The sequence below is a fragment of the Monopterus albus genome, unplaced genomic scaffold (assembly GCF_001952655.1).
Source record: "Monopterus albus unplaced genomic scaffold, M_albus_1.0 scaffold68.1, whole genome shotgun sequence".
NCBI classification, from domain to species: Eukaryota; Metazoa; Chordata; class Actinopteri; order Synbranchiformes; family Synbranchidae; genus Monopterus; species Monopterus albus.
This window is the reverse complement of record NW_018127948.1, coordinates 1,550,913-1,563,107: the sequence shown is the minus strand read 5'-3', so window position 1 is coordinate 1,563,107 and position 12,195 is coordinate 1,550,913. Positions and strand designations below refer to the sequence as shown.

The window sequence follows — 12,195 nt, the reverse complement described above, 5'->3', positions numbered from 1 at the left end:
GTGTGTGTGTGTGTGTATATAATGGTAACAACAGTTCGCTAAAACTGCCCTTTGGCACATCACCCAGATATGACATTAAGAAAGGAATTCGCCAGGGCTGTCCCATCTCTCCTTACCTCTTTTTACTGGTAGATGTTTTTAATTTATTTGTAACTCAGCATTTTTTTAAATGCACCAGTCCTAATAAAAATATTACAGCTAACTGACGTCACTACTTTATTTCTAGACATTAAAACTGAAGTCTCTCATGATTTATCTATTGCGAAACTTCTCTAAAATATCTGGTGTAAACCTCAACTTAAATAAGTGTGAGATTCTTAAAGGCAATTTAGAAACAGAGTTATATAATATTCCAGTAAAAGATACGGTGAAATATTTAGGAATTATGATCACAAAGCATGATAAGAAAATGATTAATGATAATTTTGGCCTTTTAACCACAACAAAATGAAATTGAATTCTTGGTTAACTAGAGATTTATCTCTATACAGTAGAGTCCTACTCAGCAAAGTAAAGGCCCTGTCAAGAACCTCATATCTCTTCTCCTCAATTAATGTCACTAAGCAAAAAAAAACAACAAAAAAAAAACAACTTGCTTAAACAGACTTATTTTTGATTTCATTTGGAAAAATAAACGACACAAGGTTTAAAAGAACGTTATGTGTTTCTTTGTTATTTCTAAATTTTTCTTCGTTTAACCATATTATAAAAATTAATTGGGTCAAAAGATTTCTAAACAATTCAGACGGCATGTGGGATATCATCCCAAATTTCCTATTTAAAAAGGTTGGTGGACTCGCTGTGGGCAAGCTCCCAATCAAACTCCAACTTCCATAAATCAGCCCCTTTTAAAATGAATGACCTAATTCAACAGAGGTCCAGTCAATTGCTGCTAGTAGCGTCACAATTACTGAAATGGAGATCAGTGTAGTGCAGTGAATGCATCTCAAGTGATTGTAGTATAAAGAAACCTGTGTCTAGAGGGTCCAGTCACTGGTTAATCAGTATTCCTGGCTATCATTACACCATGAAGACAAAAGAACACTCCAAGTAACTCAGAGAAAAGGTTACTGAAAAGTCAGGGGATGGATACAAAAATTTCCAAGGCACTGAACATTCTCTGGAGTTCAGTTAAATCCATCATCAAGAAATGGAAGGAATATGGCACATGTCTAAATCTGCCTAGATCAGGCTGTCCTCACAAACTGAGTAATCGTGCAAGAAGGAGACTAGCGAGCAAGGCCACCAAGACACCTGAGACTACTCTGAAGGAGTTACAAGCTTCAGCAGCTTAGACGGGAGGGACTGTTGCTGTGGCAAAAATTATTGTATTAAAGCTTGGTGAGTGTAGAATAAAGTCTTGATACCAACTCTGAAAGTTGTTGCATATTTATTCCATGCAGGGAAGGGGCAGTCTTCGTACAGAGTGCTAACAGTAACACTCTGAAGAAAGAGGTTCCTAGAATGGAGGGCTACCTCTCTTCTTATACACACACATACAAATGTAACAGAAATGGAAACAGATGCTCCAGTAGATACAGAACAGGATACAAGTTATCTGGTTCAGCATTCACACAAGCACCCAAATAACTGCATAGAATAACATAGCAACAGCCACAACACTAACCACTAAAAAGGGTGCTGATATAAATTTCCCATTACACTGTGCACACAACAACTATTGCCTGGGTCCTTCACCAGTCAAAAGAGGTTCCTAGAATGGAGGGCTACCTCTCTTCTTATACACACACATACAAATGTAACAGAAATGGAAACAGATGCTCCAGTAGATACAGAACAGGATACAAGTTATCTGGTTCAGCATTCACACAAGCACCCAAATAACTGCATAGAATAACATAGCAACAGCCACAACACTAACCACTAAAAAGGGTGCTGATATAAATTTCCCATTACACTGTGCACACAACAACTATTGCCTGGGTCCTTCACCAGTCAAAGCTTTATGGAAGTGTGGCAAAGAGAAAGCCACTGTTGAAGAAAACTCATTAAATCTCGACTAGAGTTTGCCAAAAGGCATGTGGGAGACTCCATGATCAAGTGGAAGAAAGTTCTTTGGTCTGATGAGACCAAAATGGTGCTTTTTGGCCATCAGACAAGACGCTGTTTGGTGAACACCAAACACTGCACATCACCACAAACACACCATCCCCACTATGAAGCACCGTGGCAGCAGCATCATGCTGTGGGGATGCTTCTCAGCACCCGGCCCTGGAGGGCTTGTAAAGGTAGAGGGTAAAATGAATGCGGCAAAATCCTGGAGGACAATCTTGTTCAGTCTGCAAGAGAACTACGGCCTGGGAGAAGATTCATTTTCCAGCAAGACAATGACCCGAAGCAAAAAGCCCTTGAAAAGGGCTGTTCATGCTTGATCCCTGCACAACCTGTCAGAGTTTGAGTAGTTTTGCAAAGAAGAATCGAGTAAAACTGCAGCGTCCAGATGTGCAAGCCTGATTGAGACCTGCCCACACAGACTCAGTGCTGTGATTGCCGCCAAAGGTGCATCTACTAAATACTGAATAGGATGAATATTTATGCAATCACTTATTTCCCATTACATATTTTATTTGATTGACATTATTTTGTAGAATCCTGTTTTCACTTTGACATGAAAGAGGGTTCTTGTGTTTTTTTTTTGTAAAAAAAGCCAAATTATTTTGACCATCATTAATTTATACAAATCAATAAAAGGCTAAAACATCCAAGGGGGTGAATACTTTTTATAGGCACTTTTAGTTGGTGGATATCTGCCTGTGAAGGCCTGCTGCCGGATAGAAGGTTAGAAGACTATATACAGCTGTCAGGCAAATATAGTGGAAAACAGTACAGTACAATATTTCCCTCTGAAATGTAGGCCTAGTGGAGAAGGTACATAGGTCGCTGTAAAGTACTGGGTAGGACGTGATGATGATCACGGTAATGACTATTATTAATAAAGTTGGGCTTCTTAATAACAACCCATCTGACGTCACTACTGCTTCCTCCGTCTCCGCCTTTAAAGGAGAGGCCGTCCGCCCTCCCTGCTCCTGTGAATGTCATATGGTTCATCCTGCAACCTTCAGGCTTCATCTGTCCAAGTGAGAACATGTGGGCAGCGAGGCTCCAGCTAACCGCGGCACTGGTTCTGTTTGCCGCAGTGTCCGGGTCGCGGGCGGAGGTGATCGATGACGTCCTGAGCAGCCTCTCCAGGGGAGCATCCTTCCTGGAGCGGCAACATGAGCACATCAACCTGGACGGGGTGGTCGGGTTCCTCATGCTGCAGGGTAGGTAAACAACTCCCGCGCTGCACAACGAGTCCACTGATTGAAAACCGACCAATCCTTTAATCTGCATGGAGAATATCTGCAGGGGTTTGTTTGCCAGGAAAGGGGTCAACGAACGTGGGTCACTTTTTAACTAATTCACAGGGAGCAGTGGGATTTCAGATTAATATAATAGATAAATATTATCTTGGCAAGTCTGTAAATATAAATGCTAGTAAGTGATTATTAAAGAGTAGCCTAATTGAGTTATCAATTTGTAATAAGCCATCAGCTAAAGTTAGTCAGCTATAAATTCCCAGCTAGGAAGGGACGTTACAACTTTTAGTAACATTCTCTACGAGCCCCACAAAGGTTGCAGATGAAACGTTAATTGAAAACATTACATTAATGTTCTAAAGATGTTTTTACCGATAAAAAAATGTTGTTGCAATGTTATATTCGAACCGATTTATAACATTCTAACCGAAATATTCAGTAAATGTTCTTAAAACGTTGTGAATGCAATGTTTGTTTGTGAACCTTGAAGCAACGTTGTATATTAAAAAAAACGCAAATGTTCTGGCTACAACGTTTGGAGAACCTTCTCAGAATGTTGTCAATGTAATGTGTCTTGGATAACATTCAGCAATGTTATTTATTAAACACTGTTAGAGCATTGTGGCTCCAACATGAGAACCTTCTCAAAACATTTTCACTGCAGTGTTTCTTAGATAATTTTCAGGCAATGCTATATATTAAACAAAGGTAGAACATTGTGGCTGCAGAAGAGAGAACCTCTGAGAACCTTTTCTAAAAAGTCGTTAGGGTCTGGTATCCAGTGAGAGTCTTTACCTGTCTTTGAACTCTTACATGTGGACCAACACCTATTGTCCTGGTGTGAATTTGGGTGGAATGGTTATGTTTGCATAACATAACATACCTCTGGTAGTGTGACAGAAAAGGTGGTCTCAGATGGCTAACTTCAGTTCAAGCAGGTCATTTATTTTAAGTGTTATTCAAGGTAATGAGGGCTAGTCTGTAGACAATTAATACTGAAAAGATATAGGAGAAGGAGATGGGTGCCAACAGCAGTAGGGTGAGTTCAGGGTTGTTGATGGGCCAAGCTGTGGAGCAAGAAGGTCACTAACTGGCTGGTCATGCTGAGCAGGTAGGGACAGAAGAGCTGGGAAAAGGCACAAGGTGACGATGAGCAGGAGGAAATGGAGAAGAGAGCACCGATCTGGCTGGTGAGAGGTTGTCTGAGGAATGGTGTAGGTCTGGAAGTAACAGTTCCGTGTGCGCAGTGTAAGTCCAGAAAACATGGGAGAAGGCAGGAGAGGACGAGGAGAAGACGTAGTAGAAGCAGGGGTAAAAAAAAAAAGGCAGGATACAATAAGGCAGGTAACAAACTGTTTCTGGGGACAAAATGATGCACGAGTTGTCTGTATGGACACGAGAACGAACTGGCAGAGGTGGTGATAATGAGAATTGCTGGCAGGTGTGTGGAAGAGAGAGGCAGGTGAAACCGAGCAAACCTGACAGGAACTGTTTAGGTAGAGATTTCAAAACAGAGTTGTAGATGGATGACAAGTTGTGTCTGAGTATACCACTCACCTGTTACCCCCGGTGCTTTAGCCACATAGACTGCTTGCTGGCCTGTTCGACTAACCTGTAAATGGTAAATGGACTGTATTTATATAGTGTGTTACACTGGCCAAAGCGCTTTACAGTAGATCATACACCATTCACCCATTCTCACACACGACGACAAAGCTACCACAACGGTGCTAGTCAAGCCACCAGGAGCAATTTGGGGTTCAGTGTCTTGCTCAGGGACACTGAGGCATGCGGGGAGACCGGGAGTCAAACCACCGACTTGCTGGTCAGAAGATGACTTGCCCTACCTCGTGAGCCACAGCCACCCCACCTGTAGGTTCCCAGTGCTCCTGCACCAACGACTCCAGGTCTCAGGCTGACTCCTCACCAGTTCTTCTCCTGCCTGCCCACCTGGCTCTGCCGCCTGCCAACTCCAAACTCCCTCCATACCACAAGCTATAGGTCACACCGGGGAACTCCTCTCTAACCCAGTGGAGTCTCCAAAAAACCTGTAGTTCCCAGAATCTTATTCATTCATATCTTTGTGAAAACTAATAAATTACCAATTGTCCTGCTTTTGAGCCTTGCCTTACCTTCCACCTTTGACTCCACTTTTGTTTTAGTTTAGCCTGAGGATCCACCGATCCTAACATAAAGCAATTAAAACAATTAAATTTATATTCTCCAGTGCTCTGAGACGACAGCAAAGCAATTAAAATGCACATCATGTAAAAACACAGTAAATTGGAAGATTATATGTCAGAGAATATATGTACTTTTGACTACTGTATGAAAAATAAGTGAGTAAATATGAAAACTAGGATTAAATGTAAAGTAAAAATTCAAATGTAAAATATTTTAGCTCACTCTCCAGTGCGCTGTTCACCTCCTGAAATAAACAAAACATGTTTAGCAGCAGTTACTGACAGCTTAATTTTGTCAGCTTTATGTCCTCAGGTTCCCGGAAGACGGGCAGGAGAGGGAAAACTAAATAAAGATAGTGTTGCATAAAAGACCAAATAAATCATTGTTCTCACAATCGACTTCTAAATGGATTTTGGTCCGGATGTCCTGCAGCCCTTTTCCATAAAATAAGTGGTCAGTTTCTTTCCTCTCCCCTGAATCATCTCACAACCCCTCAGATTGATCTGGTGACCCATTGTATATTCCTGACCCCTAGTTTGGGATCCAGCAGACTAAACAGAATGAGCACTTTTACTGCTGATATTGACCATGAAATAACTGCCATCCCTAAATCCAGTGGCCATGACCTCAAATGTTTATTGTCGAGTAGTAGTAAACTGTGGATTTGTTTTTGTTTTTGTCTGTGTTGTTTTGTTTGTCTTAGCTGAACTGAAGGAAGCGGTTCGGACGTGGCCTCACACCGACCCAGTGAGCTGGGCTCAGAGAACCTCTGCTGTCACTCTGGTCAAACGTCTTGACCAAAGCTTCAACAAGGCTATTGCCGCCCTGCAGCAGAATGACCCCAAATACTACAGAGGTGAGATCAGTTGCATAAGGGCTTCATTTCCCAGAAATCCTGTATGATGATGCCACCTTCAGAGGGAAAAATACACAGATCCTTTATGCTGTTAACTACCAGGAGTGGGAGCTTGCATGTATTTGGCCAAGGACACTGTAATGAGCCTTCCCTTAATTATGCTGCTCTAAGCCTAGACTGCTGGAAGTCCTCCCATGATGCTCTGAGTTCTTCTCCTTTCTCTCCATACATCTACATGTCACCATTACGTGTCACTAACTTTGTGTCTCCTCTCTGTCGTAGTGTGTCCTCTCTCTCTCCCTGTACCTTTCTGCAGGTATCCCTGATTCTGGAGCTCTATGTTTCTGATGAGCAGTCACCAGCCACATCAACCTGCCCAGTGTTTGATTGTTTGATGTTGTGTCTTGTTGCTTTTCTTTTCTTTTTTCTCTCCTCTATCCACTCACCCCAACTGATCAAGACAGAAGGCCAAGAGCTGTGGTCTGTTGGATGTTTCTTCGATTTAAGGGAGTTTTTCTTCCCTACTGTCGCCAAGTGCTTGCTCAATGGCCATTTGTTGGGTTTTTCTCTATAATAATAATAATAGTAAGGACTAGACCTTACTAGGTAAAGTGCCCTGAGATGATTTTTATTGTGATTTGGCACTATACAAATAAAATTCATTTGAATTGAATATATGTCCTGTAGCAGAATACGCATGGATTTTAATTAAAACTGTGAGCAGCCAGGAACCTGAAGGGACAAATTACAAGCAGTGCAGTATGGTACTAGATTGACAATAATAAACTACAACTATGGGTATTGAGTCTGCACCTGTATAAAACCAGAGCCTACAGTGTTTACTTGCTCTTCCTCAGAAAGCTGTCCTAGTATGCAGCCTGAAGATACTCTATGTTCCAGAAGTGCCTTATCTACAAAAATAAATATTGTTAAGGGCCAATCCACCAACAGTTTCTCCCATTCCACCCCTGTGTGTCACGTACAGAGTTTGAGCCGCTGCTTTCGTGGAGTTTCTGGTTGATTCCTCAGGATTGGAGCACCACAGATCACAGTCTGGTCTACCCCTCCACCATGACCACTGAGTGTTATGATGAGCAGCTCAGTGACAAATGTTTCACCCTGCTTCTGGGAACCTGGTATGGACACACAACAGAACAGACAGCAACACGCCTCAATTGTCCTTTACAGAAGCAAAGCAGAACTGGCTGTAGATAGTGTCCAGAGTTTTTTTTTTTGCCATGGGTTACACCTCTTAACTAAATACTGCAGTAATGTAACATCCTGACATTTTTGACTTAAGGATGAGAGAACTCATCTGTCTGAGTTATGTGTGTCTATTTGAGCAGGAAAATTAATGGCACGCCCTGCATCGTCACCAAGCCCTGTCAGGACACCATGACTCGCTTTGGTTGCCCACACTATTCTCTGTCCCACCAGCTGCTCTACTTCATGATCGGAAAAATGGTGAGATGTTCAACAAAACACAAATCAAAACCACATTAAACCCAACTAACAAACTATTGTGTGCTTAATAAAGCCTGATCTTACTCCTTTATGCCACAGAACTCTATTGTCGCCCACCAACTATTAAAAAACCCAGAATAACCCTGTGTTAGTCTGGCTGTGTACATGGGATTTGTTAACAGTAAGAAAAATACAGAATAAAAAGATTATTTTATAAATTATGATTGGAAAAAATAAGCTTAAAACAACAGCTTTTCAATACTTTTAAAGGTAAGCTGCTTATTAGCTCTCATTATTTCCTGTATGTAAATATTTTTCCACAAGTGATAGTGAAAAAAAACTCAGGAGGTAACAGAAAAAGCTGGAATCCATTTATTTGGGTAGTGTGAATATCCACAGGAAATTTTTATAGAACCTGGTCACTGAAATCCTGTCCAGTCCTTACAGATGATAAAACATGAAAAAGGTTAGGACATACACTACCAATCAAAATAACAAGAAGATGATGGGAAAAAAAAGATGATGATGAAGATCAGTAGAGTCATTGCTTTATTAACTACCTCGACTTCACTGGCTTTATAAGCGTATCCTGGTCCGAATTTGACTGGTCTGTGTTCCCTTCTCAGAAAGGCTGCACCAACCTGCTGAAAGGCGACACACGAGCATCCAGAGCCAACATGACTGAACAAAACTACCAGAAGATCTTCTGTTCCAACATGATGAAGACCAATCAGGACATCATCAAGGACGGCTTAACTGAACAGACAGTGGACATCTTCATTGAAAACAGTGGGTATCTCCACTTGTGGAAAAAGCTGAAAATGAACTGAACACTGTGTATTTAGACTGGTTTCCAAACTCTCTAAGTTCATAAAACCCTTTGGATAATGTCAAAAATGTGAGAGGTGGGATAAACCCTGGACAGGCCTGACACTTAGAGAGAACCCACACAGGCACAGAGAAAACATGCAAACTCCGCACAGAAAGGCACCAGGTCGGCCCAGGCTCAAACCCAGAACCTCCTAGCTGTGAGGCAACAGTGCCAACCACTGTTCCACCGTGTCGTCCAAAAATATGTTGCAGTCCAGTTAAAACATGAATAATAAACAACAAATGTTTCAACTAACAACTGCAATGAAAAGAAAAACTGTATTTTTGTTAGTTTTGTGTTAAAATTGTCATTAACCAGATGTCTGCGATGGATTGGCGACCTGTCCAGGGTGTACCCCACCTTCGCCCGATTGCCGGCCGAGATTGGCTCCGGCCCCCCCGTGACCCCGTTCAGGGACTAAGCGGTAGAAAATGAATGAATGAATGAATGAACCAGATATGGAATTTCTTGTAGTGGTTAGTGTCACCTTCTGTAACAAATTATGCAAAAGATTGAAAAATCTGTTTGTATTAAACAAAAATTGACATTTTCAGTTAATGTTCTTAATTCACATTACTTACTGCTCAGTTTTTTTTGTGAGATGCTAAGGCCTATTTTTAGAAAATTGTTAATCAAGGGATACTGATAATAAATGCATATATCTCACCTATGGGTAGGACGCTTTACTTGTTTAGGTGAGGTTTAATCTCGAGGTAAAAATTGTGTTTTACACTGGAATGACTGAATTGCGATCCTGTGCTCTCTGTCGGCAGTCCTGATTTGTGGATTGGCAGGTTTCTCTGACTTCTACAAAGCTGACTGGCTGCAGGACATCCTCAGGATGCAGGATGAAGAACTCGGCTGCTTTGGGAGAGACAGTGAGTGTTTGAACAAAATTAAGATAATCATAACTAATCACTTAAATCTCTATAATGTCTGTTATGGATGGTTCTGAGTCTGAATTGTTCTGTGGGCTAATTCTACATCTCCTGCTAATCCATACTGCCTTATCAAATGAATCACGTAGTGACCTGTTAACACATCACCTCATGTCACACGGCTTTTACTGAGTCTTCATTCTCAGGCTGTTTACACTGATGCACCCTGGGTTTTCAGTGTGATCCATCCATATACTGTAGATCAAAGTTGTACATTCATAAGATCCAAAACTGAAAAATATCAGGAATCCATAGTCTTTTTATTATATGAGAGCCAAAATCTGGATTTCAGCAATTAGTGAAAACATACTGTAGGCTTATATTTCACTCTGCAGGTGTCAATAACCTGAGCCAGATTAAGAATATTATCTGAGATGCTCCATGCATGAGTTGGATGGTGTGTCTGTTCTTCTCTCAGAGAGCATCATCTCTCAGATCATTGGAGATGAGTTGCTGGAACAGCTGCAGCCTCACAGGAGGGTGAAGAGGAGGGAGAAGATACTTCCAGGTATGCATGTTTGCATATTTTTCAGCCCCATTTGGTAGGTCAGCTGTAACTCTAAAAGGGGCACCTCACTGATTTCACACATGAAACTCACAGTGACGATCTGAAAACATGAAAAATCCCTGAAACTGGTTTTCACTTTATTATAACCATTATTATTTTGGATTTTGTTTTATGATATTGCTATTGTGCTCCTGGTATTTTTTACTTGAAGGTGTTTGAAGGCCACGATATGCTAACCCCTGGACATAGGAATAAAGCTTAACCTCTCACTCATGCCGGTGGCATATTTGAAACATATTAAAGCTGCAAACACTGCTTGAGGTTGTATGATGGAGATATTCACTCAGTAATTGACTACCATGAACTTGCGAACAGAGTTCCCTGCAGACCTCCCTCTTTCATGTTATTAATTCAGGATAAGACCCCAAACCTCCTAAATAACAACAACCTGCAGTTTATTGTGGCAGCTACCTCCTTAAACCCTCAGATGTTACTGTACTGAGAAATTTTTATAAGCCAGTACCCTCTGGCTCTTTGAGGAAGTGTTAAATTTAGTCTGAAATAACCAATAAAAGCTGTGTCACTGGACACTTAAGACCATATTTGTTTTGCACAGTATTTAGTTAGTTAGAGATGTTATTAAGGATTTTTTTTCAACAAGCAATAAAATATAAACCTTAAAATCATCAATAATTGGCTTCCAATCTAAATAAATCATCAACTACCAAGTCTAATCATAAATTTAGAATGATTATACTGATTAAAATCATTATGGTTGAGCTAAGCTCTTGATCTGAATAAAAAGTCAAAGGTCTCACATCACCAATCCTCAGCTGGCTCTAGGCGGGCAGTGGCCGATTTGGCAATGCTTGTGTCTCTTTTTCCTTTTTGCCATGATTCAAGCTTTCACAAGGGAAAAGAATTTATAAACAAAAATATCAGAACCCATCCAGTTCAATCCTCAGAACTCTCGGAGAGAGAAATAGGACAAATTCAGATGAACAATGATTTTCTTGGTCAAATCTTGTATGACTCAGGAAAGCATAAAAGACATCAAAATGTCTAAAACTGTCTCCTTTTGGTCCAAATCTTCATAAAGACATGAAAATGTCTAAAACTGTCTTCTTTTCAAGACATCCTTTCCCCACCAGGCCAGGTGGGTTTTGGCTTTTTGTTAAATTCATGATTTCTTCATTAATCATCTCTGAAGCAGGAATTCAGTTTCCCCGCTGAACTGTGAGGCTCTGCCACAGTTTCATCATCCCACATCGGCATGCATTGCTCCTGCTCTGACAGGCCGATGCCTGTGTCCGAGCACCCAGAGAAGGGGCTCTCTCTCCCACGATGGCATGCTTCTCACCCCCACAGGGGTGCCCTCTCCCCGGACTGCCTCTCTGCAGTCCTCGGTCTCCTGGAAGTCAGATGGTCGACTGGACAGAGCCTTCGGCCACAGCTGTGAAAAGATTCCCGTTCCTCTTTTTGCCTCAGTTTTTATAGGATTCGTGGTCAGTTGTCCTTGTCCGCTCATCCAACCAGATGCCGCAGTTTGCAGTTGATACCCTATTTGGCGTGCAAAATCATATTGTTCTGAAGTATTGCATATTTTTTACTGTCCAAGTCCACTGCCCGTAACTGGCATCCGCCAGTGATCCAGCCTTGGATTCTAGTTCCTCTTTTCTAGAAAACTACAAAGGCTGGGAGTCCATTTGTTAGCTCTCCTTCCTTCCCCCTTTAATTCCCTTCTGTTCCTTTTTATTTCTTGTCACAGATGGTTGTTCCAGTCACATGACAGCAGTGGCAGTCGGTGCTCTGGGAGGGTACTTGAATTACTACCTGACAGAACAGGACATAACAAAGAGGCCACTCTCATGAAGTCCCCCCTCCACCCCAGGTCGCCCTGCTGCCACACAGTGGTGGGGCGGTCACAGAAGGAACATCAGGTAGAGATGTTCTTCACAGTGGCAGACTGAATCCCAACATAATAACAATCTTTATTTACCTTAAATTATGCTTTGTTTTATCTACTGAATATGAATATTAACCTCTAGAGTCCC

The 12,195-nt window shown here is 41.5% G+C and overlaps 1 protein-coding gene across 2 annotated transcripts; it reads left to right on the top strand.

Annotated features, from left to right (window-relative positions):
• Positions 1–3,000: 3,000 nt before the first annotated feature.
• cunh16orf89 (chromosome unknown C16orf89 homolog) lies at positions 3,001–12,176 on the top strand. Of its 2 annotated transcripts, none has more exons than XM_020604908.1 (8): positions 3,001–3,284; positions 6,208–6,360; positions 7,346–7,496; positions 7,704–7,824; positions 8,451–8,613; positions 9,469–9,573; positions 10,052–10,141; positions 11,910–12,176. In XM_020604908.1, exons 1-8 carry the CDS (start codon positions 3,107–3,109, stop codon positions 12,011–12,013), a joined length of 1,065 nt encoding a protein of 354 aa, XP_020460564.1. In that variant the 5' UTR covers positions 3,001–3,106; the 3' UTR covers positions 12,014–12,176. The 2 variants fall into 2 exon arrangements, with proteins under 2 accessions (XP_020460564.1, XP_020460565.1); XM_020604909.1 differs by having other exon boundaries at positions 3,004–3,284; positions 7,707–7,824.
• The last annotated feature ends 19 nt before the right edge of the window (positions 12,177–12,195 follow it).